This window comes from Morone saxatilis, unplaced genomic scaffold (genome assembly GCF_004916995.1).
Source record: "Morone saxatilis isolate NCDOM2014 unplaced genomic scaffold, NCSU_SB_2.0 Contig8, whole genome shotgun sequence".
Lineage (NCBI taxonomy): Eukaryota > Metazoa > Chordata > Actinopteri > Moronidae > Morone > Morone saxatilis.
In genome coordinates, this window is record NW_023340257.1 from 14,849,248 (window position 1) to 14,866,407 (window position 17,160).

Sequence of the window (17,160 nt, forward strand, 5' to 3'; positions counted from 1 at the left end):
AATGTTGCCTTTGATAGTAAAACACTGCAGGGATGCCTTATGTTGATGTTATGATGGATGATGAATACATTGTGAGAAAGCAGGTAGCTGCAAAGCAAAATACATTGAAGAAGACATTTTTTCAGTCTAATTAAAGGTACTCTGTGTATGCCTTTTTGTTTGTATTTCATGTTTCACCAGCGCATGATCAAGGAGGGCGAGGAAGGTGATGTAAAAAGACTTTCTTATGAATGAAGAGGGCAGTATTGTACACAGGCAGTTGACCTTCTATACCATTATGACAGAATGTGCCAATGAAAGCAAAAGAAGATGTCTGGAAGCCATAGTGAAAAGTTTCAAACATTAAAAAAGTTTTTTTGAGGTAGGAAATACATTGAACTTGTTGTTTTTACACCTGAAGGATGCACAAATGTGTTTTTGTTACGGAGTGAGCCATTTTTATCTACAGATGCTGCGGGGTCGCCTTCCATGGAATCCACCATGTTGAACCGCTGTGTTTCTACAGCAACCCAGAAAGGACAAACCAAACACTGGCTCTCCTACACACTTCACAGCCCGTTCTCATTCCCAGGTCGTCACATATAGACGTGAGCGGTGCTCACTTATAGTGGCAAACTTCAACTTCACTGCTATGTGCCACTAAATCCTAACACTAGTTCTTTAAACACAATTTCACAAGTGCAGTAGGCCTTCTATTTCTCACTTAAATGAGTCATATTCTGCTGATAGCACTTCATGGAAACATTAAGTTTAAGACCTGTTTTATCAGGGCATAGCACAGGTGTTTTAGAGCCCTGTGGCTCTGAGTGTGTGAGGTCTTGTAAAAAAGTGTAGCTGTTAAAACAACTTGTCAGTTTTTGGATTGGGTTATTCTTATAACTAGACCAAAAACATTAACAAAGGAAGGAGTTCAGTTAAAGAGACAGTTATTTGCAGAGTTACTGCCACAGTGGATGTGTTTTCTAAGAGTAAATAAAACTGTTTTGGGGCCCAGATTTACACCATCTGTAACTGCTTTTTGTTTCCAATGCCACAAAGTAGTCGCTGACACAAAAATGCAGGACCAGAATTTAGGGTTAACTCTCGCTTCTGACCTTTGACTTCTTGCCATTCTTGTTGGGGATGTAACTGTCTTCAGTAAATCTAGCTTGTGTCCTCACAGTCCAGTGCTCAAATAAGGAACTGGGCATTCTTGAATGTGGGAGTCAGGGTGAATGGGACATCCCTCATGATTTAACTGCCTCTCCCACAAGCATGGCTTTGTCTGCATGCGTGTTTGCTCACATGAAACAGGTCTGGGCTTCGTTGTTGTCTGGTCAGCAGAGAAAAAGCCTGTGTGTCTGACTCATTCCCCTGACCAGCGCCGACAAAAGATAAATGGAGAATTGCATGTGTTTACATAGACTTGGCGGAGAATCCTACGGCTTAAACGTTCAGATTACTGTAAAAACGGCCGGACAAACTGGAATTACACAATGAAAAACAGATTAATGAACAGTAAGGTGATAAACAGGTAGTACTACAGTCAGAATTTATTCCACACCACGTGTTTTGGATTTTACCCAGTTTCCCATGAAACTAGGCCATGCATCATCCACGGCTTCCTGCTGCAAGACTTCAATTTTGGAAAGCCTGTTGACAGCACACAGACACACACATATGCACACAGACACACACACACACAGAATGCCCTTTTACCTTAACCTCTGGAAGAGCGCATGCTGGGAGGAATTCTCCATGGTGCATTCTGACCTGGGAATGTAGGAAAAACAGAAAAAATGGAAGGAGAGACGGAAATATAAAATTACATTTTCTTTAGTGATGGCCAAAACTCCTAACTACACCTGTAAATCTGTCTCTTTTAATGAGAACTTTGCAGAACTGACATGAAGGTAAAAGAGCTTTTCAGAGATGCTTCCAAGAGGCCTTTTGAATGATAAAATAAATAGGAGAAAGGGTATGCTTAAGAAATATACATTGCTATGCCCATTACAGTGATATATGACTATACTGTACTGTGGCCATGTTAAAACTGACAGTGGATGTTTTTTCTCACTTCTCTGTGCTGCTTTGAAAACGGAATATTTTATCAACTTTGATCAACCCTCCTGTGCATGTCTTTCTCACATGCTTTTATCTGATGAGGTGGGATAAAACTAGATAGAAAGGCTGACGTTGGATCAAATTACCTTTCGGTTTCTCAGAGAGTTTTAAACTTTTTCCTGGCTCAGACTCAGGATTTGAAAGACCACCAGTGCAGATTTGTAAGCCATGGTTTTGAGATCAGTTAAAGCTGTGTGTGGTACCTGCACAATTCATATAATTGCAATGCTGATAACTTTTGACAGCAGTATCAACAATTCATTAAATCAAACAAACATAACACTGTTCAAGCTGGGGCAAACTGAAGAAAATAAAGACCTGGAAATAAATTAACAGAGCCCTCAGGGACACCACAAGAATATATAAGGAATATAACAAATCATGAAAATTAAAGCCACCATGTGTAGCATTCGAACATTTCTAACTTTGTTGCCCCCTAGTGGTAGGGTTAAAAAAAAGACAGTCAGTCATAGTTTTATGTAGGCATAGTTTTAAGTCGAGCCAACACTGTTGGTAGCAAGTTACCTAGGCCGTTATGAGCATTTATATATTTGTGTGCTGTCTGCGTTGCTCTACAAATAGCTCTGCCAAAACGTCTGTTGGCGGTGAGTGGTGAGTTTTCTCTCCCTTGTCTCTTTCCTCAATCTGTTTTGTGTTTTCCTCATTTAGTTTCTTCCCCTGCTGCCCATGAAACAAAAGGATGAGAGAATACGAGGGGACAGACAAGAGCATGTCATGCAGCGAGGCAGCGTCCCACGTGTGCCTGTTTGTCTGTGTGTGTGAGGACGTCTGGGAATGTGTGTGAGTATGTTTGAAGAGGGATCTTCTTCAAACAGCATTATTAACTCATCTGGGTTTAGCATGAGTTGCTTCTCATTCTTAGACAAGACAATACACAAACAGACCAAGCAGGCCAATCACAGTCTGCTGCAGTCTGCGTCACGGCGACATGTAGTTAAATTTCTGGGGAGATGCACGTCAGGCTATGGCGTAGGATACAGCGTGGGGTGCGAGGCTTTGTCGTTTCTACGGGGTCAATTCGACTCTCTCTGCCTCCGCTGCTTCAAATTCCATTGTTCTCTTTTCAATCTGTATTGAAAGTAGTCTCCAAATGCAAAGGAACAAATCATCCTGAGTAACCCTTTAACCAGTGTCTCTGAATTTTTCATTTTGGTGGTGTTCAGCCATCATTTCTCCGTATGATAATAAAGTTTATCACTAGCAACTGGCCTGCATAGCAACAAATATGAGGATGTTGTACCGTGAAAATACTGTGTTACAATGACCAAGGTTTCATGTTTATTAAAAAAAATAAATGTATTTGTTTAGAGGCCCAGAATTCCAAAAAATGTCAGAAAATTCCTGATTAAGAAAAACCTACACTACAGCAAGTAAGTAAAGTCAAGTAATATTACGTATCATATATTATGATACATTATGTTTTAGATCCTCAAAGTCAAACGTTTTGTTTTGATGGTATGAAATATAACTTTGGTGGATATTACAAACATCTCTGTTTTTTTTTACCTACTTTTACTACAGTAAAATAGTAGGTAAACTACTACAGTAAAAGTAGGTATATGTAAATTAAACTACTGCTATCTTGACTTTAAATTTGCATTGATCATATTCCAAACCCCTGATCAAATGTCCCTGCCAAGTGCCACACCTTCCTTTGCATGCTAAGGTCTGATATCGTGCAAGCCCAGTGAAAGAAAAAAATTAAACACTTGCTCGTTTAACCACCATCAGGGTGCTTTTGTAGTAGATATAGTATTCACTTTCATGTCAACAAACAGGCCCATTGAAGTATTGTGACAGTTGAACACCCAGCCTTAAGGCGAAGCGAATGACTAAAGAGTTTTAGATATCAGTTACTTTAATTAACGTTTCACTCATGAAAACATTCAACAGTCTACTGGGTCAAAAGATAGCAGGCTGGGTGGATGCTCAATCGGAGATTCATCTTTTGATGTAGGAAATGAAAAGTGAAGGGATTACGAGTGTGAGAGGCACAATGCTGCACCATGTTGTCACTCACTCACAGTGACGATAAAATGAAGCATTTCAACAAACCTTCTGCATTTAGTTCTCACGAACCAGCAACCCATTAAGATGTAGTGCACATGGTCTCAACTTATCACTAAAAAGCTCCTTTTATTTTTGAGTTGCAGTGCTGTAATCATTGGCCATGCAGCAGATTGCTGCACAGTATCTTGATGATAAGACAGCCTGTTGTTTAATCAGAGCATTCCTGCAGGTCAATACACTCTGTCACGGTATTTGGAGAAGGTGATGGGTAATTACAGCCATTCAAACAACACTTGCACTCAAATATGTTTACTCATTTCTCTCATCTCAACTGCAACAATAACATGTGGCCTACTGTTTCCTTCACTTACTAGTAGGATTGCAGTAGTATGCACACAAAAAATCTGATGAATTAAAAAAAAACATCAGACCATAAACATGTGAATAAATAGTGATATCTATAAAATTAAACTACACACTAGATGTGGGAAATTGAAGTTTATTAATTCTCCTACTGGATTTTGACACAAACAAACAGATGCAGTACAAGTAGAGCATTTGTGCATTACTCTGTATTATGATTGTGATTTCATTAGACCTGTGTAGGTGGTATTCAGTGTGTAGTTGTGTGTGAGATGAGGCCAACAGGTGAGGCAATAATTGCTCTGGAGTAATTGCCAACATACTTCCAAAACCCACAGTAATAAAAACAGTGTGGAGTAGCTGGAGGAAAACCACCCAGATCTGATATGGCTCAAAGGGAAGCTGCAGTGAGAGAGGGGCGTGGTGTGAGCTGAGATAAGTGGCACCTTCGGGTGGTACACAACTGGAAAACTATTCATATTTCAACACATGTAGACTGTATTCTAGCCCTCAAGTCTAAAATATGGCAATAAAATGCATCTCAATCAGCCATGTATAACTGGAATGTCTGCGCAAATATTCATGATGTGTATTTTTAAAAGTTAAATGTTCACCTTATTTACATTTAAAGTACTTCTTAATGATTGATAAATTAAATTTTTTTCTTACTTTCCAAGTTAATTATGAATTATGATGTTAAAAATATTAGTAATTGTTAGAATTAGTACACACACACACACACAAACAGAGTTAATTTAGAGCCTGCATTTATTTTGCCAGGCTGTTTTGTTACAAAGACTATCGCACATTCACACACATTAGGTTTATGTTTACTGTGGAAACACAGTCGCCCTTTTAAGACAGAAGACAATCTGAAATGTGTGTTGTGTAACCTTTACATATATAAAGACTGTTATGTCTTGACAAATGATGTGTAACAAATGAACAGACATGCAAATCACAGCTTTACATGTATTGTGAGATATGAAAACTTTTTTACAGGAGAAATTGTGCAACACTTTTTTTTACCACTTATTTTTAAGTGTTGAAAGAGTATACACCTACACTTGTGATGGTTTAATGAGCTGCTCATTGTGAGTGGAGAAAGAAATAAATGGTGCAAAGCTGCATTATTCTTTGGAAAACACCCTGTGGAACATATCAATCAAAAACTTATTGCTACAGTGAGGTGAACACATCCCAGTTTGGTGCATTTTATTTTTCTACTGGAAAAAATGGGAAAAAATAAATTGTCATTTAATGTTTGCAGAAGAAAAGTTCCTGAACATTTGGTCTGTTATGTCTATTCTGTCTGTTGTATATTTTTAAAATGCCTCGAAAATCTTGAGGCACTATTAAACAAAAAAAGGTAAGGAGAACAACATAAACACCATAAATATACAGAGAGGTCACCAGGTCCCTCTCTGTTACATCCAGTGCAAAAGTCTAAGTCAAAGTTCAAGATATGCCACCTTGACGCCTAAGTTTAGTTCAGTATGTAGCCAAGCAGTCTCTTTTCCTGATCCATCGGTCATCTTCAGAACGCAGCACAGAACGTCTTCACTGAGGCCTCAGTCGTGTTTTTTAAAGTCTTTCCTTAATTTGAACACAAACGAAGACCCCTGCAATAAAATAAGAGCTTGGATTAGGCAGAGAGCAACAGTAGGATATTAAGGAAGAAAGCCGAAACTAAAACTAGATTTAAAACACAGCTCATTGACTGAGAGCTGTGCCTAGATCAGCACAAACCATGCCTGACCACCAAAAGTTTGGGTGGTTATCGTCCACCACAGATAAAGGCTATTGGACTGAAGTTGCCTTAGAGCTGCGAGGGAGAATTAGCTTCCCTATGTGGGAAGTCAAAACTTGCTCAGAGTCTAGTGGCAACTTTATTCTATTTCTGTGGAAAAATTAAACGTAAAATGACGGAAAAGAGGTTATAGTTTCAATTCATGTGCAGAAAATGTACCTTGTCACTGTAAAAAAAAAGTCACATGGTGTTTAAGAGTGAAGCAAATGAGCGACAATTTCACCACTTTGTTTCCAGCCAACAGCAACATTAATTTAGCCATGTATATGTCATATTACAGAAATCAAAGAGAGCTAGAATGTTAAAGACCTTAAAAAAATTTTAATATTTAGATTTTAAATAGTTTATTATTGTGCTTGCTTACGTAATTGATTGATTTTGTCTTTACTTAACTTTGAGAATTGTTGTGGCGTTTCCTCCTTTTTTAATTTCTGTCTTTCTCGTAAGCTGTTGAACTTCTTACTTTTTCTGCAGGCCATTTAACTTATATATTACTATACAACCAAGACCCTCACACTTGCCAAGAATTTCTCACGTTGAACCAATTTAGCTTGAGCCGACTAAACTGGATTACCCCATCGGTTTTCCTTTTAGTGAGTAAATTGATATGAACTTAGAGGGCGAATCCAAAGTGATGAAAGTGCTGCACACTCATAAAGGTCTGGCTTTTGTAGATAGAGTTCAGAATAGAGGAGAGTTGCTGTGGAGAGGCCAGAGAGAGGCAGAAACAGAGTGCACTCATGACACTAACACTAAACACTATAGAACAACCAAGGAGTCAGTTGCTTTTACTTACACAGATACCACAGCACTCACTCACTGCACAGCTTACTTCTTCTTCCCGCCTAATGACATATTTTCAGTTTTTTTCTTCTGTGCCTCATTGAACAAAAGACACACCTTTATGTTAGCAAGCGGTTTGATGGGTGTGTGCATGTATGTATGTGTGTGTGACCCCACCCATGTGAAACAAATTGCACAGCTGATAATTCGTAGTGTTTGGTAGCTCCAGGTGAAAAGCTTAAATGACACTTTGTAGATTGACTTGGATTTGTTCTCTGCATGCCTCTGTCTCACAGCAGGAAATATGCATAATTGCTATTATACTTTCATTACCATAAGTACCTTCAAGTCTAGACTGGCAGTGTATTCCAAGCTAATATTAATGAATTAAATTTCCACAGAGGCTCAACAACATGCTTGCGACCAGGCAGAAGATGCCTGTGTTCACTGCATGTGTGCGCTTACTTAAATCAGTCTTATTCTAAGCCTTGTCCCTCCCCTGAGGTCATAACATAAGATTTTTACCTTATGAAAATTGGCGCTAAACATATAATAGTAAAAATAAACCTATTTCTTAAGTTATGGTGTTTATAATTTTACATTGGCAAAAGCACAACCTTAAAGCAAAAAAAATAAATTTTGGAAAACATGATTTATTCACTTTCTGGCAGAGAATGAATAAAAATGTGACTGAAATTCACCAGGTTATGTACAGGACAATTTCTTGGCTGGGACCAGTAACTTCCTGGAGTCTCTACTGATTGCCTCTATAGTCCAAGGATGGAGGATGTTGTTTGCAGTACAGATTCCAAATTTGTGATTTGTTATTTTGGCCTTTTTAAATAAAAGTGACTTAATCTGATTTACAACTGCTCAGAGCCAAGGGATAGTCTGGCACATAGCTCAATGGCAAATTGTAGTATGTTGTACATTGGTTTTTTAAAAAAAAAAATTGGTATAATGTGTTAATAATGTGTTAATGACAGAACCAGGCAAACTCTTTCCCCCTGTTTCTTGGCTTTGTCCTAAGCTAAGGTAATCAGCTTCTTGCTGTAGCCTTATATTCATCATCTAATTCTCAGCAAGAAAGCAAATAAGCGTATTCTCCAAAATGTCAAACTATTCTTCTAAATCTTTTTAATTTTTTTATTTTTTTATTTACACGTAATAGTCACAGAAGCCAACTGGTATGAACGGAGGTCAGACAAAGTATATGCATGTGTGAACATTTGAATGGCTTGAATATGTCTATGTGTTTGTATGTGTATGTTTTAGCAATCTGGCTCATATCACAGTGACTCTAGCTTTGCTACTCACCAAGCAAGCCTACATTTTGATGTTAAATTGTACAACATAAGCTGGTTGTAAGAGTGCTACAATTTACTTACTCTATGTTACAGAGTGTCAGGTGACTAGCAACAGATTTAGTTTGACATGTCTGTTTGAACAAAGCTTGACGGATAGATCGATAGATAGAATAGAATAGGTTCTACCTCTGTCATGGCATCATCAATCTGTTTCAGCTCCTCATAGTGGTCACGAGAGTCCCTCAAAGGCTGAACCATGATCTCCTCAATCTGAGGGAAGAGCTGTTGGACACCACAATAAAAGCTTTACTTGCTGATCAGTGTGTGCATTTATAAAACAGCATGTCTGTACACACATCTTTCTACCTTCATGACAGTCTCGAACATTGGGATGAGGACAAACTTGATGAATCCAATCTGAGCAGTGGGTTTGGTGACTTTGTCTCTGTCCATGAAGGGAGCCACAGGGAGACCCTCAGACTTCTCTCTGTCACTCTGGGAATCACATAAGTGGAAATATGTGTTCATTTGATACAGCAAACTCCACCTATTGTGAGTAGCTATTGCTCACAAACTACTTTTTTCTTTATCTGACTTAACGTGATAGATTCAAAGGAAGGGATGTCTGGAGTTATGTGAATGTTTTGGTTGAGGTCACCTGCATGAAGTACTCCTCCAATAGGCAGTCCACCCATGGCTCAGCTACCTCAGTTGGCCTCACTTCGTTGGAAATATCACAGCACTTGATCAAAACCATCTTCAGCTGAAAACACAAACACACTCACATAAACAAACATACATGCATCACCCACCCCCACACACAAAAACCCAGGATAAAGAGGCCTATTCATCATCAAAAGACACAACCCTGTCCTGGAGCATCTACTGTATTTATGTGACTGCTTTGTCAATTAGGCTAATACAATCCATTCCACACTGTACGGATAAAGGCCTGCCTGTGTTGAGGCCACATCTTGTGCAGTAAGCAGCTGATGTCAGGTGGAGATGCAACGTGATCTTGTAAGTCTTAATGTATACATACACAGGTCACATGCTCTTCATTGGTGAAGTCAAAGTTGTCCACTTTTTGCTTAAAGGAGTCTAGTATCTCCCCGTGTCTGGCCATGTCAGTGGCCAGAATGAGGGTGATAATTGCCTGGAAATATAAGAGCAAAACCAAAGTCAGCTTGAGACATTTGCTAACATTTAGGTCATAAAATAAAAAAAAGTTTTCAGATTAATTTGTAAATATGAGACCGGACTGTGTAGGATTAAGATAAAACATGCTTTTTGTCACATATAGACTGGTGAGTTTTACATGCACACTTCACCTGTCGGATCTGTTTGAATGCCTCAGGATCCACGTTTGCAAAGATATTGCACTCAGGAAGAGAAAGAATTTGGAAGGCCACAGCACAGTGATGGTTCTCCAGCGGAGATATGTCGTTGTAGCGCACTGCCAGCTCCGTGCGGGCATTGATTTGGTACCTGGTAGATAGATGATGTGGGTGAATGGATTGATTGAAAGTATATTCCCATGAAGCTTTCCGATAAGAGAGGTCCCTGCCTGCCCAAAGCTTCGACCAGAAACAACAATGATAATCTGGATCAGTGTGTTTTCATACCTGAACTCTCTCCATGCTGAACTAGTTTCACAGTTCATTGACAACAGTGTTGTGCAGAAGATGTCAAAACATACTGGGGTCAATGGGCATCTGCATTGCTCTATCTGTCAACACCCCTACAGACAGAATAGTGAGTCTTACGTGTTGTTGTAGCCAGGGTGGTCCAGGTCATGACACACTGCAGCTGTCATTAGAATTCCCATATCTGTGAGAGTCAGCTTCTCCTGGACAACCGTGTAAATGAAAGGTGTTGTTACAAACTGCTAAATGTCCAGGCTGATTATTCATTGGCTGGTAATTTTGCTTCTATTTGTGAAATAAATTATTGATCATATAATATCCTTGACATGCGTGAACACACACATACCGATAAACATGCGCCATACCTGTAGGTTGCAGAGGTGAATCATGCCATACATCATCTGACTAACGCAGAAACAGTGGCGAAAGTTGTGGAAAGGGTTGTTACGGTAGTTCTCCTGAATCGCCAGCTAGAAGACAGAGAATAATTCATTCAGTGACCGCAGAATCTTCAGCCTCCTACCCTTTGATAATTATTTCACATCTGTGTCAGAGCATTGATGCTACTCTTAGCAACACCTCTGCTTTTTAGTTAAAAGCTTGTTTGAGATCGGCACCATGTGCACTGCAGAACACAGTATATCAATGTGCCCAGATGTCCTTTACTGCTCTAACTTTACCAGCCAGCGTTTGAGTGTGATGGGGTTCATGTTGAATTCCTTCACCAGTCCTAAGTCATGGTACATATACTCCAAACAACTCAGCATCTGCAGCCAAAAAAGAAGAGACAGGGAATTCAGTCACCAGTCACCTGGATAACATTGAATGGAAATGTCTGATTGAGTAATGGAGAGGCAATATCAACAAACCTCATTATGTTCCCAGTGCCAGACATCAAATGTTGGCTTCTTGAGTGCCTCAACAGTCTCCTGAGACAGTGTGTACTGTAAATGCCAAATAAATAAGGCCATCAGAACTTCAAAAGACGCTGCAGAGATTCATGAAGATAGCTTTGTGTAACAGTAATAAATCCATTAGTCCCAGTGGACATACCTTTGGATAATTGGGGACATCTCGTCTAGGAGTGACCTTTTTCCCATCATCCGAGAAGTTGTATTTACATGGACAGTTTACTCTGAATTTGAAAAGTCCAAGAAAGGTTTATTTGACACAAATTGTACTCAGTTTGGTTTCTGTTAACGCCTCTAATAAGATGTCTAATGTCTAACTTTATTATATACTTCACCTGCCACCACCTCTTGAAGTCATCTCATCTCGTAGCTTCTTCAGATCATTTTTACACTTCTCAATCTCCACCACCTTCAAGCCCTCCACTGAAACAAGATGACAGGACATATCTCAGTTTGGTTTCACTTTAGGAACGTGTTTCCACTTGCTGTATTTCACATTTTGGGGGATGCTTTTGTCTAAATGATATAATATTAAATGTACCACTTACGTTCAACTCTCTTCTCCAGCATTGCTAGCCTGTTGGTAACCTCGGTCTTCAACTCGTTGATCCGAAAGGCTCTGTGAGCAGAAGGCAAATGATAAGAACAGAAAGTGATAAGAGAATGAAATGTATTTCACATGGTTGGTTGGCCATAATGACAAAATAAAACTAGAATGGGGCCACAAAATGACAAAGGTGAAAGAACTTGTCTGATTTAACTTGCCTCTGTGAGTTTCAGCATGCGTTATCATTGAGAGTCACTGGTGTCAGGTATGTGTGTAAGGTATGTGTGAGGGTGGGGAAGAAGAGGCTTCAGCCATAACATAACATAAACGAAGTGTTACCTGCTGAACTGCTCAGCCACCTGGGACAACACATTCTGAAACATGTCCTCCTTCTCTGCAGACATAAATACACTCCCAATAAATCACTGTGAACAGCAGCATTGTCATGTTTGGTATTTTAATGCTCATTATTACTTTCACAGTTGATGTATTGTTGACAAATGGATGTATGTTAGTGAGCTAGTTAGAGTAAAAGAGAATAATGCTGTTGTTGACCGTTTACCTCCAAGCTGACCGGTAGACAAAGGGACAACTTTGTACAAAGAGCTGTGAGGAAATTATAGGAACAGTTATTATTCCTAATTCTTGACATCAACATTTTCTTTATATTACTGTTTCAGATTATCAATTGACAGAATCTCACCACAGGGTTTATTTAATAGCTGTAGATATGGTCAAACAGATATTAAATGGATCTTGTGGGGAGATTTTCAGCTAGCTTCAGTTTCCAGGGTACTTAAACATATGATGGACATTTATAAAAAAAACAATGTGATTGCTACACAGATGTGATATCATAATGCCAGTATATGTTACTTTGGAGAGTTGGTGGGCATGGTGGGATCTATGGAGACCAAGGCACCTTCTGGGTCCACCATCATTATGGCAGTGTTCCTGCAGTGAGAGGACAAGAGGAGAAGTTTTATTCCACACCTTTTTTTTTCGTTTTTCCCCTCGACCTATAATGTCTTTTAAAATTTTAAATCGTCTTTTTTCTCAGTGTTAAATATTGTATCAGAGTGTATTAGTTACATAATCTTTGCAGTACTGCAGTATTTTGCTTGATTTTATTTTGCTATACACAAACTTCATATGTGCACTGTACCTGGCATGTATTATCTCTCAGTGAAAGAGAAATAGAAAAAAGGGTCAACTAAAAGAACAGTGCATAACAGTTTATTTTTCTCAATGAAAGGCAGATTGTCAACTACATCTTAATTTTCTCATTTATCATTGTCTGTTTTCATGTGCGTGTCTAATGTCTGTCTGATTATTACATGCAAATGTTCATAGTAAGTTACTGGTTGCTTTATTGCATGATGATCTTGCTGTGTTGTATGATATTTTTGTGCAGCTTTGTGTGATAGTTTCTGCTTTTTAAGGGGACTTTTCAGTTATGCCCAGTGATACAGATATGGAATAATGTAATATCTGTGAGAATAAATAAACAAACAGGCAAATAAACAAGCAAGTAAATTGAACAACAAACCTGGGAATGTTAGACGAGGAACAAAGAAGCTCCTTGATGTCACATGGACTGCAGTGCCGACTGAACACCACCTGAGAGGAAAACACAGTTCTCTTATTGGTTTCTTTATAAGCTTGGTTCTCCTTTTGTATTAATTTATACCACACATACGATGGATAATGATCTTCCTAGTAAGATCCAACACACATCTGTGACTATATGGTCTTCAAAGGCACACCTGCACACAAACAGCTGCTGTGGTTTTGATATAAGGCCTCAGTGTTCTGACAGGGTTGGGAGGTTATCAAATTTCATGTGTTTTTTAGACAACCGAGTCACATGGGAATGTAAAGTAAGGGTCGGTTCATTTTATGGCTGAATAAGGTCAAGTCGGCAGAGAGAGACCCATGAGGGAAAGAAAAGGACAGCTGGAGTGTGAGGGTTTATGGAGTTCTTGAAGAAAGCAACATTATCCACGCCTGTCATGGAATCAGCCCAGTTCACAAGACTTAGTACAGTAGAGACTACTACTGCGTGGGTGCAGACACCCAATGCAAAAACTGTGATCTTACATCTTGAAGGGAGCAGGTGTAGCAGACAAACATTCAGCCTCAGGCAGTGGGCTCGGGGCTCTTGAACAGACATGTGTCATCGCCAGCTCTCTACTTGAAGCACTCTACATCACCAGATCAGCAAGTGCTGCATTTATCTCTATCTCAGTATGTTTGGAACGCTGAAACATGAAACTCGAGCCTTAAACCATTTGTCACGACTGTTAGAATGATTGCTAAGCTGTTGCTCTGCAGACGTTATGATTAAAAAGCTGAAATAAGTCAGTGTAATACTTTAATATTTTGTCTTTTCTGTATCACCATTGACTAGTAGCTCAAGTGCTGCTTCTGGAAATGTAAGCCTAAGGAAAAAAGTAGATCTAAATCCATATTTTTATTTATATACCCTGAGGTATATAGTGGCAGAAATGAATGCTGGTGTGAAAGCTGTTAACAACAGGTGTCAGTAACACCTGTAAGACAAACTGCATCACCATCTAATTTAAGCTCCACCTCAGGTGGGGTTAGTCTGCTGGGAATACCTGCTATATGATTCAAAAAGATGATGAATTAAAAATGGAATTATTTAATTAGGCATAGTTAAGTTTATTAAGGATGGTTTTATATTTAAACCCATTATTATATTAATGTCTTTAAATTGAATAAATAAATAAGTAAGTAAATAAATACATGTTTACATTTGCTGGATGAGTCCCAAATGTGATGATTTTAAACATATTTTGGATAGGATTGCCAAAATAATTTGAATAGATTATGTATAAAATTAGATACATAATCCACAATTTTCAGTGTTTATAGTGTAGATATTAACAGTCTTTATGATCTACAGTTAATATTTTTTGAGTTGTTGAACTATTAACTCTGTGTGTCATATGACACAAAAAAAATTAACAAAACCATGTAAAAAAGCTGTTTTTAGTCAAACTAGCATCTCACACAGAAGAAAATACATTCCCAAAATGCATTTAGTCATGTTGTTTTTCTAAATAAGGGGGAGACTGAACAGAATTTTACAATTTCAACAATAAAATAGATCCAAGAAATACAGCATTTCCTCTGGATTTGGACCCACCTTTTGCACTTTCCCATCCACATCCAGGTAAATGGTTTTAGGGGCATAGGAAGAGGAGCTGGAGCCCATGTTGACCTCCCTCTCCTCTCTTACACACCCGCAGAGAGTCTGGCTTGGAGCCCTGAACTATAAACCTTGAGAGCTGACAACGAGGGTCTTTTCTTGAGGAGCCAATAAAGAAACAAATAAGGGGAGAACACAAATTTCTTTTTAGTACATTCACGCGATAATGCCTGACAAAAACAATAAACCACGACATAAGGAGAGAATAAATATCAGCATCAGGTGAGCATGCTCAGTTTAACTGTCAGCAAATGTTATTTTTTATGCAAGCTTTTGCTGTTGCTAATATCCTGTCAAAAAGTAACAAAAAACATATAAAAAAGACATAGGGTAATAAAAATGCTAAAACATGATCATGGAAATTTAAACTCATGTATAAAACATGATAAATAAACAAACTATTTACATGTATTATTTCCATAATACACATTTTCAATCAAATAGTAAAATATTAACTTTCAATAAAACAGAAAACATAATAATACATACATCACAGTTAAATAAAAATCACAGTCAAATTAATTCACAAAAAGCAACAGCAGATCTGTTAAACTCACAGTGCTGGTGGTGCAGCTTCCCCTGTGGAGACTGAAAGTAATGTCCCAGGTGCTAAGGATGCAGCTGACTCACATGCACACACGCTCAGACACAAACACACAAACGCAAAGGGAGAGCTGCAGGGTAGGAGAGAGAGGATGTGAGTGATGGAGAAGGTGAGGAAGGGTATGTGTGAGGGAGTCAGAGGGGTATAGAGTACTATGAATATAACTGGCACTCTTACTGGTTGCCAGGGGACTGTTACTATGGAGAAAAAAAAGACAACCCTGATGTCTTGAGTGGGGTAGAGCTTTTACCTGAGCTGGTCACAAACTGCTTATCTATGTCGTCTGATTCAATGTATGTCAGAGGGGAAAAAAACACACAAACACTAATGCTTTATCAAAAACTGAACGTAAAATGTTTACTCCATGGCTATCTGATTGAAACCTGGCTGGAGAATTATATTATACCTTGAAAATAGCACATATTATTGGCCCAAAAGGCACGCAGTCCAGGAACAAAACACTGATTAGAGCACTCAATGATACAGGGAAAATTATTTCTTATCAGGGGGACTCTACTTCTAACCGAGGTGGGCCATAATTTCAAGTGTGGCTTTGTTTGATATACATACGTGTGAGTGTGTGTTATGTTTATTTGATATGTATTTGTGTTTGTTTTTATGTATGTGTGTGTGTGTGTGTGCATTACACCTCCCCAGTCCACTCTCCCACTCCATTGTTTGAGAACCGTCTGGCAGATGGTTTGGTCAGATGAGTTCAGCAGACCACTTGAGGACGTTTCAAAGTGCATTTTATATTTTTAGCAACAATTCACCGTTGATCAAGTGGAGGATAAAATAAATATATGAAAGCACATGTTCGAATAACATTTTGTAGGAAAATTCAAACCTTGTAAAACACTTGCTGAAGGTCTGACTTATGTCAATGCTTTTCATTTCATGTCATTTTAATTTTATTTCAATAGTCCGAGATCTCAAATTGCTTTACAATCTGTACAATATACAACACTGGATAAGGAAAAGTACACAAAAAGGTGAAGAAGGAGAAAAAGCAACAGAGGAGAGATCCCTCATCCACAACAGCAGAGGTGGAAGAAGTATTAAGATCTTTAAAGTGAAAGTATCAATGCATTAATGTAAAAGTACTCCACTGCAAGTAAAAGTCCTGTCTAACCTACTTGAGTAAAAGTGCAGACGTGTTATCAACTAAACCTAGGAGCTAAACGCCCTTGTGACCAATATAGCATTATATATTGCAATAATAAATCAGTAACTAAATAGTAAATACTGATGAATCTGAGGGGTCATGAGACGATTAATGTGCCATAAAAGAAGAATAAACAAATTCCGCAAAACAAATAAGCACAGTTGTGTATGCATGTCCTAAATAACTTGAGCAAACATCATGAAGGACAATAGTAACATCTTATGCTACTGAAGTTGTAAATATTGTTGTTGTGGTGGCCATCGTGTGTGCTGGCTGATTTTGTTTGGTTTGTTTTTGTTTTTTGCTGTTTTGGAAAATTGCTGTGGTGACTTTATACTGTTTGATAATTTCATTTATGCATTTGCGGGTGGGAAGATACACAATTTGAGCAGTTTGATTATATATATTGAGGTAAATTTACATAAATAAGCATTGTGGTTAATTGTTGCATTGCAGGATGTGGTCTTCTGTATATCACAGAGAGTGATCTCGCTGTAGTTGTTTTGTTGACTTTCCACTGTAGATAAATGGTTTCAGGTGTGTTCACCCCTTAGATCCCTCTCCGTGGGGTTTACTCATATTAAATATACAATGCTTTAATTACATCTTGTTATCATTGTTATTTGCTTGCTTGATACCTAGGTTTAAAAAAAAA

The 17,160-nt window shown here is 38.4% G+C and overlaps 1 protein-coding gene across 1 annotated transcript; it reads right to left on the minus strand.

Moving 5' to 3' along the window:
- Positions 1-5,552: 5,552 nt before the first annotated feature.
- pde9al (phosphodiesterase 9A like) lies at positions 5,553-15,425 on the minus strand. The gene is made up of 20 exons (XM_035680141.1): positions 15,294-15,425; positions 14,674-14,834; positions 13,051-13,121; positions 12,378-12,455; positions 12,064-12,107; positions 11,841-11,895; positions 11,503-11,573; positions 11,290-11,377; positions 11,097-11,178; positions 10,913-10,987; positions 10,724-10,810; positions 10,409-10,513; positions 10,164-10,246; positions 9,729-9,885; positions 9,440-9,553; positions 9,056-9,160; positions 8,764-8,892; positions 8,584-8,679; positions 7,104-7,186; positions 5,553-6,119 (listed from the first exon to the last, which is right to left on the minus strand). The coding sequence occupies exons 2-19, from the start codon at positions 14,740-14,742 to the stop codon at positions 7,136-7,138; spliced, it is 1,560 nt and encodes a 519-aa protein (XP_035536034.1). The 5' UTR covers positions 14,743-14,834; positions 15,294-15,425; the 3' UTR covers positions 5,553-6,119; positions 7,104-7,135.
- Positions 15,426-17,160: the final 1,735 nt, after the last annotated feature.